We start from the raw sequence: 20,857 nt of genomic DNA, 5'->3' as shown, positions 1-20,857 counted from the left end.
TTGCTATAATTATTATAAGGTTGTTTGTATATATTTTAAATCTGTATAAATTTGCAGTATAAAATTGCTAAATTTTAAATCAGAACATGATAGGTTACAGAACAAATCTGGGCAGAGTAGTTTATATAACGTAAAGCACATAATCATAAATCAGGTGTTGTTCCACTTTCAAAGTATCATTTTTATATTTTTATAGTCTTTGCATTTCAACACTCAGGCTTTAAATACTGGTGCCCTGATTTCAGTCTCAGAGAGAAAACTTCACTGTGGAAAATACTTAAGATTAAGATTAAGATTAAGATGCATTTAACAACACAGTCTCCCTTGTTGTCACACGTAAAATAAGTTAAATATTCAAGTTGTGGTGCAACTAATGGACAAGCTCTTATCCAGGGCCTCAACGCCAGAGTCTGTGGGCTGTCTCTCGGACAATGCTTGGAAAAGGTGTCTCCTCACCCCACCTTAGTTTACCTGCCTAGGACAGATTTCATATACTGGTCCTGTTTATCCAGTAAAAGTGAAAGTTTTCATATCAGCACAGGGTAGAGGCTCATATTGGCAAATTTGTATCAGTTAACTCACAAGCTGGTCAGTCTGTAATAAATTCAACATTAAACAATACATGTTTAGGATAAACACTGCACATGTGACATACATTCAGGGGACAAGACCACACCAACGTTTATTGTGCATATCAACAAAATCTCTATACTGGGAACATACATTCGCTTTCCAATATGCGTATAATTTTACTTGTTTTTTGTTTTCAAAAACAGTAAAGGGTGGCTGATAGTTCTTATATTTAGATTTGTGAACATGTGATTCAGCAAGTAACACAATTAAGTAATTATGTGGCATTGCTTTTTTTTCTGGAAAAAAAGTTTCTTCTAACCCCTGTAACACCAGGATCCAGATGTAAAAATCTGATACTACATGGTATCTTATGAGCATTACAAGACTAAATCATATTATCCCAGTAGATTAGGAATTCCATATTTATCTAGAAATTTGGAATATGACATTAATGAACGGCTTGAATTAAACAGCTGCAAAACCAGATGTATTCAATATGCAAACAAATTGCAGGACAAGGAAAGAAGCAATTGTTTATGGAAATTTTACCGTTTTTTTTATATTACGACTGCAAAGTATAATAAATGTACAGCCTCCTTAGAGATTTTTTTAAAAACTAATCTCACTAATGTTAATGTTTTTTCACTTCCATTCACTCATTGTCGCCTAAAATACTGAGGTATTCTTTTTCTTTTACTTTGCCCCAATTTAATGTTATTATATAATAATTCATATTTAAAAAAACACATAGGTAAACTTGCTGTGGAACTAATGAACTCCACTCCCGGTTTCCCACGGACTGTAGCAGGTGTAACACATGGCGCAGCCTTGAAAACAGTCCTGATAATGATGTAAATTTATGATAACTTATTATTTGTTTATTAAAATAATCAAAGTTGGGGGCGCGTGGAGGTAGTTAGCTGAAGCATTAGCTGGTTAGCTCGGGGAGCGTGAACACACGGGACAGACAGACAGACCGACTGACCGAACCTCACAGCACAGACATGAGCAGCAGCAGGTAAACAACAACAGCCCGGGTCGGACTATTTACTGGTCCAAAACCGAACAGCTCCTCTGAAGCCAGGGATTGAAAAGAAGTGAAGATGAGCGGCCACAGGTTTCTGTGGTCCGGGCTGAAGCCGTGGACATCAGGAAGGAGCCGGTGGTTGAGACCGCTTCATGATGGTGAGTGAACAGATGTTTCATGTTCAACCTGAAGCTCCATCAGTTCAGGGCTGAGTTTACTGTGTGGACGGAGCACGAACCAGACCCAATACAAAATTCAGTAAATTATGAGTTGTTTGAGATGCTTATTATCAAAACATGAGACCTCTTCTCGAAGATAATGCGCACCCTTTAACCATGGACTTCACTCGATGATTCAGCATATATCAAATTCCACGCTGCACTTATATTAGTGAAATATGATATTGAACAACTTAATGCCTGATTTTTCATTCAGACAAATAGTTAACATTACAGAGATCTAATATTAGTACCATTTGTCAGGAGTTGTAGAAATGGTGGAGGAAGTACTCAAACATTTAGCTTAAGTAAAAGTACAAACAAATAGATAATATGTACTCAAGTAACGGTCTACAATATCATTAAGTCTCCTTACTGCACTTATTATGGTCGTTATTATTATCAGTTATACTAACAACGATAATCGTTATCATTCACTGTTATTATACATAATTACTGTAAAAACTGTTATATAATTATGTGCAATGTTAACAGTATTGCACATAATATGGTATTTAAATTGCATGGATAGAAAATGGTCATTGCAAAGTTGAGGGAGATATAAATGTATACATGGTGCATCTGGAGCAGAGCTGGTTATACAGTCTGACAGCAGCAGGAAGCATTGGCCTGGTTCACCTCTATCTCCTGTCGGTAGGTCAGTATGTCACTCAGGAGTTGCCCAGTACTGTGATGGTGTCCAGCAGAGGTTGGGACTGGTTCTCCATCACAGATCTCCTCTGTCCTACCACCTCCACTGGGGTTAAGGGGATATCCCAGGACCAAGCTCTCCTTCCTAATCAGTCTTATTAGATCAGTGAACCAAAAGTAGAAAGTATGGTGGCTCAAGCGACTCACATAAGGGCATTAACAGAAAAACATAAATGCAAAAGCCACAACACAACTACAGGTCACCAAATGGAAACACAATCACAATGGAAGTGAGCTACAAGGGAGGTTGACAATAAAATGAGCTACATACTTTGGTCAAGTCCTGGTTGTAAAAGTTCAAGTGAGCATCTATTTAGGAAACCTTGACAAGCCAGCAGCCGCTTGTCTATTTGAAGTGTTGCAGTTAAGCTGCGTTCCTCCTTTTTGGATGCTCTAAGCACTTGTACCATGAAAACCTCAAATAGGCAAACATCACATTTGAAGCAGGCCTTGACAAAGCTTTCACAAACGAAGGCTTCACTTGACCGCAGCAAGATAAAAAAAAAAAACTCTCTTCCATTCCATTATGTTTCCATTTTGTGGCTTTTGTAGATGTGTAGTGGTGTTTACATTTATGTATTTTGTGTGAGACATCTCGGCCACTGTAAGAAAGTACAAATATTTGTTGATGCATGTTGTGGAATAAAAGTGCCAAGTACCCAAAATTAAAATCTAAAGTACAGTAATAAAATAAATGTACTTTGTTACATCCTCCACTCTAAATAATCAACTGGACTTGTACTGTTTTCAAATGAGAACATCATGTCATGGATGAGAAGCTTGTTGGTATCGGTTGAACTTGCTCATGGACTTACCTGGTTCTTATATCACACCCAAAGAAGACATTTCACTCTCATGTTCAGACTTTTCAGGGTTTTTTTAAGAATACTGCAGGATTGCAGGTGTGTGCTTTCATCTTTATCCTCTCTGTTGTTTGTACAGTTGTAAGTGGGCGTGGTCCAGCATCTTTTTACTCCAGCAGCCCGAAGGTGTGTATTGTAGGAAGTGGTCCAGCGGGTTTCTACACGGCACAGCATTTGATCAAGGTATGTTTAAAGTAATACAAGCTGGCGAGTTTTGTGTGTGTTGTCCCATATAAAACAAGGCTATTGGGCGCTCCCTCCCTGGTCCACTAAAAACACTGTTATTGTTGAAACTTAACAGCTTGGCCGAACATTCCAGTATTTTATTTATCTATTTATCTTAATATCCAGGGGGGAAATGGTAATTTATGACACTGTATAGAGATACAGGTATAATATAGATTTGACACAGAATGTGCGCCTCTATGTTAGTTTCCGGAGGATTTATTGGTTCGCAAATGAAAATGTGCTATTATCAGCCTTTCACAGACATATCTAATATAAAAACACTAATTTTTTCACAATAAGTAATGCAGATCAGATGTGTATTATATTTTTACATATATATATTAAGTCATATTATATTTTACATGAAATGTACATTTCTTAATTTGAGTTCTATATAGTTGGTGGTTTTCTTTTTTTTTTAAACTGTCTTAGGGTTAGGCATTAAGTTGTGATGGTTATGGTTTGGGTAAGGTGCTGGCAAATGCATTATGGCAATGAGTGTCCTCACTAAGAGAGAAATACAAGAGGGAGTTGGTGTTATCTTGTCATGGACCATGGTCCAATTAGAAGTTTTCTTTCTAGTAATTTTATATTTGCAGCAACTAAAAGAAGAATCTTTCACATTTGTGTCTGTTTTTTCTCTTGTTTGTCTCCTCAGGCTCGTCAAGATATTGAGGTGGACGTTTATGAGCGTCTGCCCGTCCCCTTCGGCCTGGTCCGGTTCGGAGTAGCCCCCGATCATCCTGAAGTCAAGGTCTCTATCTTTAATGAGAAGCTCTAGAGAACAGTCAATTGCCCAACAGCTTTATCCTAGAAGTACAGGACTCTGTTTCCACCTTGCTAGATTTCAGTTACCTGCTGTTTTTTTGATGCTTTAATAGTTTAGATATAATCTCTTTGCCTTCTCTGAACTCGAGCTTTGTCTTCCAACCTGTCGGAAAATGTACTCGCACGAATAATGGCAATTACTTAACAAGATAAACATGTCTAATGGAAAGTAGACTTGCTCAACGAGAGGGTGATGTCACCTGAGGTGATGTGGTGATGCAATAACTGAAAGTAAAAAATCTTGGCTCAGAAGCTCTGGGAAATCCCACATATATTGGAATGAAAAGAAAACAAAAAGATCCCTCTCACGCAGGTGGAAACTAGGGTTAGTATTTCAGTCACTAACACCCAGTACAATGAATGCACTTAATCTGTTTACTGTCTATTTAACTTAAGAGCAACAGATTAACTACATTTCAAAACCCTCCTCATGTATTCAACCAGCACGTATGTCACTCACTGTAGATGCAGACACTAAGTAGATACTGCTAATCGGTTTAAACTATTGTGAATATTGGGAACAAACCGAAAGTAGCTTGATGTTGCAATTAGCCCCAGAAAACCTGTAACGGGGATATTCAGGGTAAAGAGAGAGGTCAAAAATGTGACAGTTACAGAGAGGACAGAAGCATCCAAATTATTCCATACATATGCCTCCCAGACATCACTGACCCACTGCCAAACTGGTCATGCCTGTTGATGTGACTGACAGCATAACGACCACATCTTCTCCTGACTCTTTCAAGCCTTTCACATGTTTTCAGTGTGAACCTGCTCTCCTCTGTGAGGAGAACAGTGGCAGACCAGCCGATTCTGGTGTTCTCTGGTGAATGCTAATCAAGCTACACGGTGCTAGGTTGTGAGCACAGATCCCACTAGATAAAGTGGGTTAAAAAAGGGTTGTTATCTCAATTTGGCGGTATTTAAATAAGGTTCCCAATTGCAAACTGATGCCTGTATCTTCCTCAACTTTTCCATCACACTGTAATGAGATATGCCTGTAGTCATCATCACACTGAATAGACGCTGATTTAGGTTTGTGATTCTATTGATAGTTTATTAATTTTAACATGTCAGATCTTTTCACCTCCTCAGAACGTCATCAACACATTCACGCAGACGGCCAATAATTTGCGCTGTAGCTTCTATGGTAATGTCAATGTGGGGAAGGATGTGAGTGTTAAGGAGCTGCAGGAAGCCTACCATGCAGTCATACTGGTAAGACCAACACTGTCCGCACTGTTACGCACCTTTTAAATAAATTAGCATTTATATGAATTGTATATGTTTTTTGGCAGAGTTATGGGGCAGAGGGAAACAGGAGTTTGGGGGTCCCAGGAGAGGACTTGGCTGGGGTGCACTCTGCCAAAGACTTTGTGGGCTGGTACAACGGGCTGCCCAGCCTTCAACAGGTAGCCGTTACAGTGAATGTTACCCATAAACAATGTGGATGGTTATCAGATTATTACTCATCACTTCTCTCTCACGTCTTTGTCTTTCTGTTCAGCTGAGTCCAGACCTGAGCTGTGAAACGGCTGTGATTCTGGGTCAAGGTAACGTGGCTCTGGATGTGGCGAGGGTCCTTCTCTCGCCCATTGACATTTTAAAGGTGAGAAACATGCAGACGGGTTATTAAAGAAAAAAACATAGTAAGGCATAACAGCAAAGTAACCGCAAAGCAGGGTCATCAATTTCAAAGGCTCATGGAGGATTAATGAAGAAAGAGGAGATCTCCGCAGTTTGTCTTCCACACATGCACAACACAATGGGAGATTCTCTGCTCCGTTGTGTTCACAACAATACAGAAATCTCTGTAGCATCAACTTTTCCATGTCTCTGAAAAGATTTTAGTTTCTAAGGGTTGTTATTGAAAAGCTGATGGAAAATGTCTTTGTATTTTATAACAGAAAACTGACATCACCCAACCTGCTCTGGAGGCCCTGGCAGAGAGCCACGTCCGCAGGGTGCTGATAGTTGGCAGAAGAGGACCGGTACAAGTGGCTTGCACAATCAAAGTGTGTGAGAAGCAACAATAGTTATTTGTAATGGCCTTTGAGAAGAAAAAATTTACCATTATGTTGCTTTTCAAATGCAGCATACGTGCGATGGTAACCAAAATGTGATCAGTGGCAGTTCATGTCAGACAGTCACATCCGCCACACTGGGTTGCCACTATAGGACAAAAAAGCGTACATGAACATGGCAGAAACATGAAGACACAGCTACAGTGTATATAGTCAACATCACCAGGCCGAGCCATTGAAAGAATAAACATTATTCAATTGCAACAGCAAGAGAATCAATATAAGCCAGACACACAATCATAAGATTTGCTCAGAATATTTTGCTCATGATATAATTGAATTCAAATCACCTGCATCATATCTTTAGACAACAAACTGTTTGGGAATTGTGGATAAACTCTTTATTTAAAACCCGTTAGTGCTCCTGTCGGATGTCATTGCAGGATTGTGTTCCTGTTTTTCTACAAGCTCAGTTTGTAACTGGAATGGCAATCAAGACTCTAGCTAAACCGACAAAACAATGCACATCATGCACCCATTGTCTATATTATGGAAGAATGGTTGATTTATTTCATTAAGATCCCTAAATTATCCCTAAGAAATCAGTGAAAATGGTTAAAAAAATGATATATGTTGGGTAGTTAAAGAAAGTGATAAACGTATCTGCCCCAACATTTTATTGATTCTTTCCTGACCCATGTTCCATCCAAGTTTCACAGAAATCTGCTTCAGTAGTTTTGCATGATCCTCATCACAATCTGAGGTGAAACATAACCTCCAGGGCGGTGGTGAAAAGCCAGAGCTTTAAACCAACAATTTGATATTTTCTAACCAATTTGTTGTGTTCTTTTGGTCTGCAGGAGCTTAGAGAAATGGTGAACCTGCCGGGCACCAGACCTGAGATGGTGTTGGCTGATTTCGAGGGCATCACAGAGGCTCCTAAAGGTGGGACATACCATTTTATCTTAATACTTTTCCTCTTCAGGGGGGTGGCTGCCTCATCCCCCTGCTCCTAACAAAGCATAATAATTTAAGTATATTATGTTTAAGTTTTCTTATTTTTTTACCTACCACACAAGCAGCAAAATCATTTGAGATGACTGCATGGGCTGAAAATGGGTGTTCACGAGACATTAGTGTGGGATAACGGCTTGACAATTAGGGAAGACGTGAATGTCGTGGTTATCAGGTGGAACTTGTTATGGTGAACTGTTAACCAGCTGCTATTAACCAGCTTCTATTGACAATGGTTTTCTGCTGGAGTAAAACCCTGCATCTCTGTCCTCGGGCCCTTTTTGTTTTTTCCTCATCCTTGTCGGAGAAATGACATTGAGCTGATTGATGTTTAATGTTTACAGCGATAACATCCTCCTCGCCTCTGTTCATGGTTAAATGAGAACCTTGATCTGCAGGGAGTGAAGGACGATGTTAGAAACTGGTGGCTTGTGTCTTGTTTTGTTTGCAGATGTCACACATATTCGTGTGCAGTGATGGGACGTTTCTGAACACCAGTGAGTCCAAACAATTTTCCAGAAAGAAAAAACTAAATTGACTTATTTGAGACACGTCACTGTTTATCTTGGATCGTGGATATGACAATGGAATAAACAATCCAGAAAGAATTTGGCTTAATGATTACATTTAACATTTTATTCTCTTTAGTCAAATTCGATATTATGGTTACATTGGTAATTTCCTTTTATTTATAGTTATTTATAATAAGGTTTATGGTTATTAGTAAATTATCAAGCCTCAGTTTAATTTCTTTGTCATATGGGTTTGACGACTATATCTTAGGATCACTAACAAATTATTTTAAATATGTCTATAGGTCGCTTTATGGGTATCATTACATTACATTTCATTTGGCTGATGCTTTTGTCCAAAGCGACTTACATTTTTAGAACACTCAGCATTTATGAGGGGCCATTTTAGGGGTTCAGTATCTTGCCAAGGATACTTAGGCATGCAGATGGGAAAGAGTGGGATTCGAACCGGCAACCTTCTTGTTGCAGAACACCCGCTCTATCCCCTAGGACACGGTCTCAGAAATATTTACTACCTGATTTTCCATGCTGGTCGGGCTCTAAAAAAAAACAAACCGGAGTTTGTTTGATTGATAGATCCTGTTTTTCTTGACATCTTTTTTTAATAATTGGTACACACACGCACACATAATAATCATAATAAAAAACAACTCAACTCAAAACATTTTAGTTTTGCTTTCGTTTACAAGAGGCACATTTTTGATCGACATTTAGTTCACTGAAAAGTTGGATATTTTCTGTACATAATTCTGTCAATAAACAATTCTGGTGCTCTTCAGTCTGGGGATCCAATAGGTTCATGTGACTGCTAACTTGTCCATACTGATCATATGAGCACAAGGTGTAAAACAGCTCAAGGACAGCCAATTTTGGACTTGTCCTGATGAAGGCCATATCGGCTGAAACACATAGGCACGGTTTTACTGTGGATATGACCCTAACCCTAACCATTAGATGTTAAAAGCTTAATAAATCACCACCTTCTTCAGTGCCTCATATTCCTTCAACTTGATGAACAAACAAATTATGTTTCTTGTGTTTATTAGTCAAGACCACTATGGAGCATTTTATATAAATGTAATATGACCCGATAACAAGTCAAATTTGTTTTAAAAATGTTGCCCTGGTTTGTTTTTTATAAAATTATTTTTTCTGATGTTTAAACATTAAGTTTAAAATCAATCAAACAGGGTCTGATTAGGAAACTTTTCTTTGCAGTCAGAAAAATGTTTGTTTATTTCTTTAAGAACTTTTATCAAATCTCAAAACACTATACTTAGATTAAGAAACCGAATAGCAAGTAAATGGACAAAAAATATAAAATACATATCATAACCACACATACAAATATAAAATACATATAATAATCACACATAAAAATATTAAATACACGTCATATTCTCGCATTAAAAGCAGTTCTGAAGGAATGGGTTTTGAGTAATTCATAATTTCTCTCTACTGTGTCAGATCTGCCAAGGCCCAGGAAGCGTCTGACGGAGCTGATGTTGAAGACGGCCCTGGAGACCCCCGGGGAGAAGGAGCAGCACAGACGAAAGGAGGCCTCCCGCACGTGGGCGTTTCGATTCTTCCGGAGCCCTGTCGAGGTCCTGGCCGACCCCCAGCGCAACAGAACAGCTGGCATCCGACTGGCGGTCAACAGGCTGGAGGTAAACATGATCTGGATTATTTTTGTAGACGTGCGTTTGTAGCTGCTACATTGGCTTGGTTCGAGTTGGTTTCCTCTCTGCGACCAGGGTTCAGGTGAAAGGGCCCGTGCAGTGCTAACTGGAGAAGTGGAGGATGTGAGCTGCGGTCTGGTCATCAACAGCATCGGCTACAAAAGTCTTCCCATCGATCCATCAGTGCCGTTTGACTCCCACAAAGCCATCGTCCCGAACACCATGGGCCGCGTCCAAGAGGCTACAGGTACTGTATCCAATATGTGTATGAACACATGTATGTAACACGTGTGTATATGTGCATGCGTATCAAACCAGATTAATAGTGAATCCATGTTTTTTTTAGGTTTATATTGTAGTGGCTGGTTGAAAACAGGCCCAACTGGTGTGATAGGCACGACTATGAACAACAGTTTTGACACAGCTCGATCGCTGGTGGAGGACATGGAGTCAGGAACGCTGGATGTGTCCGCTGCCAAGTCTGGTTCACAAACCATCAGGGCTCTGCTGGCAGACAGAGGTAATCCAGTCTGCACTCACAGCTGAGCTCTGTTATCTGACCTTTGAGTTCAAACTACGTAGTTTGAATTGAACTGTGTCCCGTCAAACTCCACAATATTTTAATGTCTCTATTCCGGTCATAACGCAATGATTTATAAGCAACACAAACACAAACACAAACACAAAAAAAATGTATCTAAATAATAATAATAATAGATTTTGTTATATCCGACCACAAATGTATATTTTTGGACTGTGAATCAACAGTGGTTAATACTGTCCCATCCCTCGTCATACACTCATGGTTTAGTGACAGCACCTGTCTGAATTTTCTCTTACCTATGATCCAACTGACTGTTTTAACTCAGTGTGTTTGTCATGCTGAAATATTGTTGCTTAAAAGTTAAAGCTAGGATTAAGGCATCTGAAAGACAACTGCTTTGGATAACTGACACTATAAGAAACTGTAAAGGGGATTGTAGGAAATCCGAGTGAAGATGGAAAAAATCTGGCTTTCCAAATTCATTAAAATATAATCAAGTTTCTCTGATAATGTCGATCAGAGCCTTTATTACCCCAGATTTTGATTACTCTGATGTCCTTCCACAACTAGATTGTTTTCACCAATTTTATCAGATTTCTAAAAAGTGAAATCATTTAAATTGGACCTGAGCACATGACAAGACAAATACTGCCATCTGCAGGTCTGTTATTGGATCACATCAAACCTGCTGCAAAGAACCCTTGGCATCTGATTTGAAAACAATTTCACTTTTGAGCAGCACACAACAAAGCTGGTGTGAAATATTTCTAAAAGTCGATTAATTTCAACTTTAAAGATACAGACGATTTTAAATGCTTTTATTTCATCATGGCTTAGCTATTGTAACAACCTTTTTAGTTACCTAACCTTGACTCTAGACTGTACACATCTCAGCTGCCAGGCTTTTAACCAGAACCAAAAAACATGACCACATCCTGTTCCAGCTTCTTTACACTGGCTCCTTATATGTTTTAGAATTGATTTTATGATTTTACTGATTACTTTCAAAGCTCTCCATGGCCTTTCTCCCAGCTACATATCAAACCTTTTAGTATTATACGAGCCGTCACGTACATTGAGATCCTCGGGCAGAGGTCTTCTGTGTATTCCAAATACTAGATTAAAAACTAAATGGGACTGAGCGTTTGCTGTGAGGGCTCCAGAACCTGGGAATGATCTGCCTGAGGGAATCAGGTCAACTGAATCAGTGATTTCTTTTAAATTCTTTGTTAAAACATACTTTTATAAGAGCGGCTGACCTGATTTTAACTGACTTTTAATTCTATTTGATTAAAAAACATATTTTTAATGAATATTGTCTTATATGTATTGTCTAACATTTGTGATTCCTTAAGTTTTGCTGTGCTCATGATTTTTACGACCTGTGTTTTATTTTGCTGCTCTTGTTACTTCGAAGCGGAGGATGTGATATGAGTCAGGGAAAAAACGATAAAATAGCATTCAGGGACTTTTTAATTGGGCGTGTTTGAACAATTACCCCCTTTCCCTGGAAATATTTCATGAATCTTGATGAAGAAAATCTTCAACGTTAAAGGGACTGATATTAATGTGTGTGAATTATGGTAAAGATCCGCATACAAATTCTGCCTCTATTGAATACAAATATGGTTTTACAAGGGCACTGTTGGCCTCATGCAGTCTACAGCGTGCCATTCTAATTTTATATCTCCAAATCAGTTGGCAGTTTATTAGGTACACCAAAGGAAACTAATGTCGTTATTCACTTGGGACTCTGTCATCGATCAGACAGTCTGAGGAGTCTGGGATCACACGTTTGGTCTTTTATTTTCTTAAGGGCACCTAGAGAGAACCCATTCAAATTTGGCACAAATGTTCACTTCAAACATTTACCACAGCAAGGTTTCTGTATTTCATAGATTTGTTCAGTAGAAGTCCAAGCCTAATGTGGTTTTATCTTTTGTTTACAGGAGTGAAACCAGTGACTTTCTCAGACTGGGAGAAGATCGACACTGTCGAGGTGAGGAGAGGTGAAGCTGTGGGAAAACCCAGAGAGAAACTGCTGACTGTGGAGGAAATGCTGGAGGTGGCTCGAGCATAGCAGTGGTTTTTCAGTTAAACACTGGACACTACAGCAGGGGACCTTCGTGGACACAGAAGACAAATGGCATTATGAAGTATCCAACTTGGACTTCATTATGTACAGAAGGTGCACAAGTGGCTAGTTTACCTCAGTTCTCCCCTCAGTCTCCTCAAATTAAGACTGAGCTGATGATTCCCCAAAAAAATAATTAAATCCAATGTGATAATGAACCTTTGTACTGTAATTTACTACATTCATGTTAAAGTATAATATATAGTAGCTAAGAAATCTTTGCACCTAATCATTGTCATGACTAACTTTTCTAAGAATAAAAGTTGATATATTTTTATTACCGTCTCGTCATTTCCTGACGCCTTCCCAAGCCAGTGTGTTGACCCAAGGGTTCATTGTAAAGCGATCGCAACTTTAGCAGAGAAACTAAACAATGCATTTCTCCAGCAATAAATCTAAGGGCACAATGGGGACATCAGGGTTAAATAGTGAAGGCATATAGGCCATAAAATCCATAAGCTTCACTACTTCAAGTTGCACATCTGTGAAGAAATTACCGACAATTTTTTAATGAACCCCAGGCAAATTGACAAGGGTTAGTTATTATCAAGACATTTAACCCCCCCCCCCCCCCCCAGTAAGAGTCGTTGTCACTTCAGCTGTTGATTAAGGAAGCAATTGTGAGAAATAAATTTGAAACAAAGTTTTATTCCGTGGAGACAGAAACAGGTACATGCAGACACATCTTATCCCGCTTTTCTGCAGAAAAAGGCCAGATGCACAATGAGCTCTTGCATGGTTCCTAAAACAGTTTCCTGCTTTTAAAAAGTAACTCAGTGTAAGGGAACCTGATGTTGACGTAGTGGAGTTAATCCCAAGTTTCCAAAACTTGGAGAGTCTCCTCTCCCTCCTCTGACTGCTTTGAAATATTCTCCTTCTGTGGCTTCATCAACAGGTTCTGTACTGCGTTCAATGCGCACGTTGCCTCCTGCAGCCGCCTCGTCCAGCGTCACGTTGCCTCCTGCAGCCGCCTCGTCCAGCGTCACGTTGCCTCCTGCAGCCGCCTCGTCCAGCGTCACGTTGCCTCCTGCAGCCGCCTCGTCCAGCGTCACGTTGCCTCCTGCAGCCGCCTCGTCCAGCGTCACGTTGCCTCCTGCAGCCGCCTCGTCCAGCGTCACGTTGCCTCCTGCAGCCGCCTCGTCCAGCGTCACGTTGCCTCCTGCAGCCGCCTCGTCCAGCGTCACGTTGCCTCCTGCAGCCGCCTCGTCCAGCGTCACGTTGCCTCCTGCAGCCGCCTCGTCCAGCGTCACGTTGCCTCCTGCAGCCGCCGCGTCCAGCGTCACGTTGCCTCCTGCAGCCGCCGCGTCCAGCGTCACGTTGCCTCCTGCAGCCGCCGCGTCCAGCGTCACGTTGCCTCCTGCAGCCGCCGCGTCCAGCGTCACGTTGCCCCCTGCCGCGTCCAGCGTCACGTTGCCCCCTGCCGCGTCCAGCGTCACGTTGCCCCCTGCCGCGTCCAGCGTCACGTTGCCCCCTGCCGCGTCCAGCGTCACGTTGCCCCCTGCCGCGTCCAGCGTCACGTTGCCCCCTGCCGCGTCCAGCGTCACGTTGCCCGCTGCCGCGTCCAGTGTCACGTTGCCCGCTGCCGCGTCCTGCTTCAAGCGGCCTCCTACGGCTTCGCAAGGGGGCAACTTTTTAAGTTTGTGTCCAACCAATATTTCAGCTTCCACATCATTGACTCCCACTAGAACTTAAAGAAAGAAATATGATTAGCAGTTGGTAATTAAAGCAGGAATTTAAGTTTATTACCCTGTCACTTTATCGTGCAGTTACTATGACCTGCAGCCTAGTGAAGGCCAATCACGTTTGCTCATTGTACCGTTTCAGAGAAGCTGCTCACCTTGTTTAGCGTTTTCCTTCAACAAATCGGCCATTGTCTGGATGAGTCCCAGGGCCTTCTTGATGGAAAGGCTATCGGGAAACCACTCGAACCCTAACCCAGAGGAAATTAAATTAGGGTCAGAAAGTAGCTCAGAAGAAAAGAGAATATTTAATCTTCCTCCCTTACCTCCCATCCAGGTTGGCAGTACTCCATCGATTTCATTTGTGTCACCAACTGGCATGCAAATGCCTGTGAAGAGAACAAACACAAGCCGTTAATCAAATGTTGCAGCGCTCGGTGACACAACGTGCTGCAATTTTGTTTCAGCTAATTGACATTTCAGGAAGACAAGCCACCAACCAAAAGACCTAAATAAGACTGAAATAATTGAACCTTAACATTTGCTACACTGCAGCTCTAACAGTAGAAACACCTTTGGTTAGCAGGGAAGTCAGCACACAAATAAGCAAGGCCCGAACAGCTCCCATCATTTCAGTCACAGAGAGGAGAGTGGTGCCTGCATGTTCCCGCCAGCTATTTGAGACGTGGTGCAGGAGCCAGCTGTTCCCACTCACAGCTAATTGTCACTCTCTCAGCTCAGTCGCTCCTCCAACAGATTCAGCACTTCCTGTTGCAAGCATGGGCCACAACCAATTAGTGTGTAAAGTTCTACAAATGTAGTATTATCTTTACTTATTTCCAAATACGTGTTTATCTTGTATGTTGAGCCGACACTATCATTTTTAATGCAATCCCTTTTAACAAAAGATTCATTAAAAGAGAAGAATTTGGATTTAAAAGATTCCCTCCTCTCCACACAGCCATGAAAGCATGACAGGTAAAAACGCTGCCAAATATATAGAAGTTGAATTATGAAAAAAAACATGTTAAAAATATATTATTTTCCTGATTGTTTATTCTGTAAAATATATATATATATTGGCCTATATATATATTGTTTTTAACCAGTGCAGACAGCTGGTTAGTGTTAATGGAACATCGTAAAATTCTCAGATGACCCTGAGACCTATGAAACCTATCTGATTACTTTTTGAAGATTCAAAGGTCTTTGAATTGGCGGGAGGACAACCCCTTTGTTTTGAATGCGAATAAGACAGAGGAGACGGTGTTTGACCCTCGGGCCTGTGGTTGTTGGAATGTGTATGAACAGGCTAGTCAAGGATAAGCCAATAAGATTGTTTATGAGACATCTCATATTCTGCATACAGAGAATGTGCTTCTAGCCTCTGATAGGAGGGTCTGAGTTCCTCGATGCAGATAGTGGCAGATAAAGTCAGAATTGGCCCTGGAGGAAGATATTTAATTTTCCTGCTTGCTTTCAGACAGTATTCATTCAAATCTTTATATATGTATACATGCTATATGGTCAGGTACCATGTCATATATTAAAAAGATCTTCACAGGGTGATTTCTATGATGTCTGTTGTGTAATGGGGATTTGTGTGTGTGTATTTTTATGGCTGCAGCATGTGTGAAGCGCCTAAGAAAATGTTTCCACTTTGTGGGACAATAAAGTTCATCTTGAACTTGACTTCATGGCAGTCCATCCCAATTATCTGAGATTTCACTCTTAACCTCATGATGGGGCCAGAAAGGACAAGGGGAAAATCCAATTCATAGGGATTCATCAATGTTGGTACAAACTTGGATCACAACTGCTCAAATCACCGTCTGGGTATTTCAGTCTGGAGTGACTTACCAACAGACTGGCATTGCTATCGCTTTCGCCTTACCACTTGGCATGGCTACATATGTGATCAACCTATAAAATAAGAAGCAGTACAGTATTTGAGATGTTGTTCGATAGCCCTGCACAGTCACACTGGTGTTTGCATTAATTAGACCTGCTCAGGTTGAGGGAGTACAAGGCTCTGCTGGAGTTTTTGTGAGTTCAGCAACCTCCATATACTGATCAGTAATGATAAACAGTCAAATTGAAGCTTTGTGTCTTTAGACTCAACAAGTAGTGACATCTGGTGGTTTGCAAAGCTTACAGCAGTCTAAAGACTGGAGGCCAAAGCTCGGCGACCACAGCTCAATAATCAATCTGTTTCAGTTGCATGTATACCAAGAATCCTACATGTCAGTTTTATTACTTTTATCCAGGAGTGCTGCAATACATATGTTAGATCATTTCTGGAAATGTCCATCCATCAATGAGGGTCACAGGGGAGCTAGAGCCAATTCCAGCTGACAATGAAACAAAACAACAAACTATTCACATCAACGGTCACAGAGTGCATGTCTTTTGACTGTTGGAGGAGTACCAGATAAAAAGCAGACACTAAGGCGACACCACGCTGCCCATCACTGTATTGATTTGTATTGAACAGGACCAGACACACAACGTTCTTGACAGAGAAAATCCTAAAACCTCACGACAGTTGAAAAATGCTTTATTATTATTTTACATAAATATTCCAAACATAATTTCACATTTGAAAGGAAATATCTTGCGGATGGGTTGTCATCATCAGTATATTCCATAGGTTTGCTCCTTTCCATCTCTGTATCGGTCCAAGTAGCGCAGCGGCTGCCCATGAGGGAATTTGACCTGTGGAGGGTGGTACACTGGAGGCCGGATGAACTCGAACACTGGCTCCTTCATGTCTGCAGGGAGCGACAAGACGTCATTATCAATAGACTCATAAGTTATTTTTTACTACAAATTCTGGGGACGAGCAAAGAAGCGTATATCTGCCATGACCCAGCACTCAGTGTGCGTGTGACTGCGTGCATTAGCTTGACTCACTGAGCGTGTTGTGGAAGGTGTTGGTGACAGATTCATCCCACTGGCACTGGAAGAAGGCCAGCCCTGCAGGCGTCATACTGTCCTGATGCTTTCTGTAGAAATCCACCGTCTTGAATGTTCGATCCACCAGAGAATAGCTGGCAAGGAGAGGCAACACATAATGATTGTTTCTACAGCAGACATGAACTCACACCTGGTATAATGTCTACTAAATAATGTCTGTTACAGAGTCCCATGGTGATAAAAAAAAAAAGATTGCCTGCAGCTTTATTAATTTATTATTAACCTTACGACAAAGGTAAGCTAGAGAATTCCCCTTCAACTGCTGTCAGACATGCACTAAACCCCAAATAATCTCCTGACTTTATCCAGATCCGTTTGTTTTTTCCCGCCAGGTGCCTGAGAAAAACCCTGGCGAATGTCCAAGCGAGCCAATAAGAGAATATAGCAGGATAATATTCCACCAGACAGTGGGTGTGTAAACGATGCTTCAAACACGCAACTAACGCAAAGCTACTTCAAATGTCTCGGGGTGAAAAAGAGGAGTCATGAACGTTCACGATGCCGAAGATGTCAACTTGGACAGACATGGAGATTCAAGAGCTTTTGGTGATTAAGTCCAACACCAGTATTAGTGTGCTGTTAACAAATACATGTGATACCGCAGCGTGACTTACTCTAGCCTACTCAGATGCTATCTCTTGCATAAACGCTCCAGAGATTTTCCTGTTGTTGTGAATGCATATGACCTAAACAGTCTAATGCTGTGTTCTATATATGTGAAACGCAACTCTGGAACCCAATTGTGTGGACATTCTCCAGAGTTCATGTCTCAAATCGTAAATATACACAGACATGAAAGTGAAACCCAAATATATACAGATGATCTTATTTCAAACACAAAATTACTAAGGATACCATCTTCCTCTCTGTGTGCTGAGCAAACTTCTCACCATGGCGACGTCCTGGCGTCCTCGCTGAAGTTGACTGGCCCCTCCTGCTTGAAGAGGATGTAAATGTAGCGGTGGAAGCCTGTTCCACTGGAAGGGAACGGGGGCAGGTAGTGGCACAACTCCTCTCCAGCCTGCACTGCTCCGCCTGGTATGTTCCCCCTATACACACACAAGCAAGCCCACAACACAAACTTTTTAAATATCACCGCATTTATCATGGAACCCCAAATTGCCCACCAAAGAAAAGTACTTATTATCATTGTAACGGCTTCATGTTATAGCCATCTGTATGTGAGCCCAATGTGACACTTTTGTTTCTCTGCTTACTTGTTTCTTCACATTATTTCATAAAAAGAAAGGAAAAAAAGTACAAGATGGCAGCACCCATATCCAAGATATTTTGTCTTAATTTTTGTGCAATGGGAGGAAGTAGAGCTGCATCATCCAACTTTATATTCAGTCTATGCAGCATGACATACAAAAGGAGAGTCACAACCCCAACCCAGCCATAGAAAGATCTGTGAAGTGACATGTTGGAATACCACTATAGGTGGGATGCAAAAATTTTGCTTCAAAATGAAAGGCCTAATTTTAAGAAAGTTGACCCAAACAGTGAACCATCCACCAATGCATTGGAAAATATGTTAGTAAATACTTACACTAGCCAATGGACGTATTCTGCCTCATTATCAAGAAGATGCTCATCTAAAAAAGTATAAAGATAATTTAACACAATCAGTAAATGCTGATAATCCATGAGGCAGTAAATACTCATCTAAACCAGCCTGACCTGGACATGTAAGCAGAAGGGTCCACAGGGAACCTTCCTCCGCATCAAAGCTGATCTGAGGCGCAGATGCTGCCTAGACGGGAAAAAGAGACAGGGATTAAAATTGATAATGAGCAAAAATGCTTGTGTGGAAAGAGATTGGTTTAGTTTAACACTGCTTAAGTTTCAGTCCTCTAACGTACTTCAATTGGTGTCAGCCGATTCCCATAATGCACTTTGGTGCTGTCCTCCTGGCTATAGGAGATGTTGAGCGACACTTGAGGTAGAAAATAGGCCATGGGGAAGAGATCTCTGAAGACACCGTAGTGTTCTGCAAGTCTCTTTATCTGAAATGGACCACTGGTCTTCTCCCAGGTCTCCTGCACTCGATCCAGAGGGATCTTAACTGCGGTGGGCAAACATAATAGAGAAAAGTTAACCAATTTATTTACTTACTAATTAAAAACATAATTCATGAGAATGCATGTGAGCTTACAAGTGCGCAGACGTGAAGCCCTCTCCAGCTCAGCATTCTTCTTGTTGTCCTTGATCACCTGCCTTCGCTCCTTCACTTCTTTGATCCTGCGGGGTCGATAGAACGGAAGACCAATGTCCACTAGTTCTGCACCTGCAACCAGAAAACACCTTGACACTGTGAAGATGAAGAGGTTCGAACTGCCACAAATTAACACCCCTGAGGAGTGACAGGCTACAGATTCCTCCTCGATTTCTCACCGTGATCAGGATCGGCTTTTTCAACGTAGCCCTTGTAAGTCTTCCACCAGACAGATTTGTTCTTTGCCTCCTCAGCTTGCTTCAGGTAGCGAGTGTAGCTGCGATACTTCTCCGTCGACTCTAGGTTTTCAATGTCGATATTGTCATGTGGCCTCGGACCAAGTGGAGATATCCGTTTGCAAAGGAATGCTGTCATGTGGGGAACAGTTAACATGTAAAAACCCATTTGTCACACCTGGGCATTACCACCGTTTTACAGATTTGAATTCAAGTTTAAATGTATATGTTTAGTTCATCTACACGCAGTTACAGTGACAGTGGGTTCTTTTGTCAGATGAATTGGTATATTTACAGTTTTGCAGCTTGGCTTATTCACTTCATCATTCTTATATCTATTTCTATTTGACACGTTTGTATCTTTTTAATGTAACGTACATTTCATTTTCTGCTTGGCTTTGAAATACATTTTATGTATTTACTTATAGGTATATGTGTGTCTGTGTGTGTGTATGTGTGTGTGTGTGTGTGCCTGTAACTGTATACAAATGCGTCTGGTCCAGGCATTACTACTGTTGTGGGGAAGTGTTTACACAGTAACATTAAGGGGGACTTGTTTATTTAAACTATAACATTTAGCTCTTCCTCTTCACAAAACGGGGGAACCAAAAACTAAACATTAGCTCTAATGTCAACGATAATATATATATGAGACGAGCAATGATATCCAAGATGCCTCTCTTATCTTATTCCTGAGAAACAGCAGTTAAATATAATAAACATGTTAAATGTTTACATATTTATATGGGGTTTGGTGACAAGCCTCTCTGCAGGATATGGCCGCATGTAACGCTAGCAAAAATGACATACACACACTTCTAATCCAAAACTGAAGCCCGGGTGAAAACTCCCTGAAGTTAAACGCAGTGTAACTGAGTCAAATATTGTTACAATACCTGTTGTGACAAACGTCCTGGCATTATTGACCCCTAAATCTGTCCCGGTCCTTAAAGCAGTGGAGCAAACTGTGCGCAGCGCCATCTTGGACTGAGGGTTTTTTCCAGAATGTACGGTGGGTGATGAGAGTCAAACGAGTCCATTCACTTTGATTGGTTATTACGATGCTGACTGGCACTAATAAACAATTACCTTAAAAAGTATTAAAATTATATTTGAACTTTCACCAGTGAAATCATATTTGTCACACACACCACACATTTGGTTTTTATTTTAGCATTGAGGTTTATTCCTTATATTTTGTTGTTATTATTTTATATTTTGTACAGTGTGTTTTGTGTGTTCGTGAATCTAAGTGCTTGATATAGGTACAATGCTGCTGTAACACAGGAATTAATAAGATTAAGAATGTAAAATAACAAATATAAATAATTGTGTGACATTTTTATTGAGGACCATTAAAAGATTACTCTTAACA

General features: G+C 40.7%; 3 protein-coding genes across 7 annotated transcripts; 1 reads left to right on the top strand and 2 right to left on the bottom strand.

Annotated features, from left to right (window-relative positions):
- Window positions 1-1,372: 1,372 nt before the first annotated feature.
- fdxr (ferredoxin reductase) lies at window positions 1,373-12,653 on the top strand. Its single transcript, XM_062378375.1, has 12 exons — window positions 1,373-1,758; window positions 3,472-3,575; window positions 4,279-4,374; window positions 5,544-5,666; window positions 5,747-5,860; window positions 5,956-6,057; window positions 6,356-6,463; window positions 7,333-7,417; window positions 9,487-9,686; window positions 9,774-9,945; window positions 10,045-10,218; window positions 12,192-12,653. The coding sequence occupies exons 1-12, from the start codon at window positions 1,677-1,679 to the stop codon at window positions 12,320-12,322; spliced, it is 1,491 nt and encodes a 496-aa protein (XP_062234359.1). The 5' UTR covers window positions 1,373-1,676; the 3' UTR covers window positions 12,323-12,653.
- Window positions 12,654-13,004: 351 nt separating this feature from the next.
- LOC133931488 (circumsporozoite protein-like) lies at window positions 13,005-14,743 on the bottom strand. Of its 5 annotated transcripts, none has more exons than XM_062378379.1 (5): window positions 14,629-14,739; window positions 14,382-14,444; window positions 14,214-14,306; window positions 13,955-14,057; window positions 13,005-13,765 (listed from the first exon to the last, which is right to left on the bottom strand). In XM_062378379.1, exons 1-5 carry the CDS (start codon window positions 14,684-14,686, stop codon window positions 13,150-13,152), a joined length of 933 nt encoding a protein of 310 aa, XP_062234363.1. In that variant the 5' UTR covers window positions 14,687-14,739; the 3' UTR covers window positions 13,005-13,149. The 5 variants fall into 5 exon arrangements, with proteins under 5 accessions (XP_062234363.1, XP_062234364.1, XP_062234362.1 ...); XM_062378380.1 differs by having other exon boundaries at window positions 13,005-13,730; window positions 13,953-14,063; window positions 14,629-14,736; XM_062378378.1 differs by having other exon boundaries at window positions 13,955-14,063; window positions 14,629-14,736.
- A 1,852-nt stretch (window positions 14,744-16,595) lies between these two features.
- Window positions 16,596-20,494, bottom strand: mrpl38 (mitochondrial ribosomal protein L38). The gene is made up of 9 exons (XM_062378914.1): window positions 20,379-20,494; window positions 19,426-19,614; window positions 19,187-19,318; window positions 18,894-19,096; window positions 18,712-18,784; window positions 18,581-18,626; window positions 17,922-18,080; window positions 16,969-17,105; window positions 16,596-16,826 (listed from the first exon to the last, which is right to left on the bottom strand). The coding sequence occupies exons 1-9, from the start codon at window positions 20,461-20,463 to the stop codon at window positions 16,690-16,692; spliced, it is 1,161 nt and encodes a 386-aa protein (XP_062234898.1). The 5' UTR covers window positions 20,464-20,494; the 3' UTR covers window positions 16,596-16,689.
- Between the last annotated feature and the right edge of the window lie 363 nt (window positions 20,495-20,857).

Source organism: Platichthys flesus, chromosome 20, assembly GCF_949316205.1.
Source record: "Platichthys flesus chromosome 20, fPlaFle2.1, whole genome shotgun sequence".
NCBI classification, from domain to species: Eukaryota; Metazoa; Chordata; class Actinopteri; order Pleuronectiformes; family Pleuronectidae; genus Platichthys; species Platichthys flesus.
This window is presented reverse-complemented; position numbering and strand designations above follow the sequence as displayed.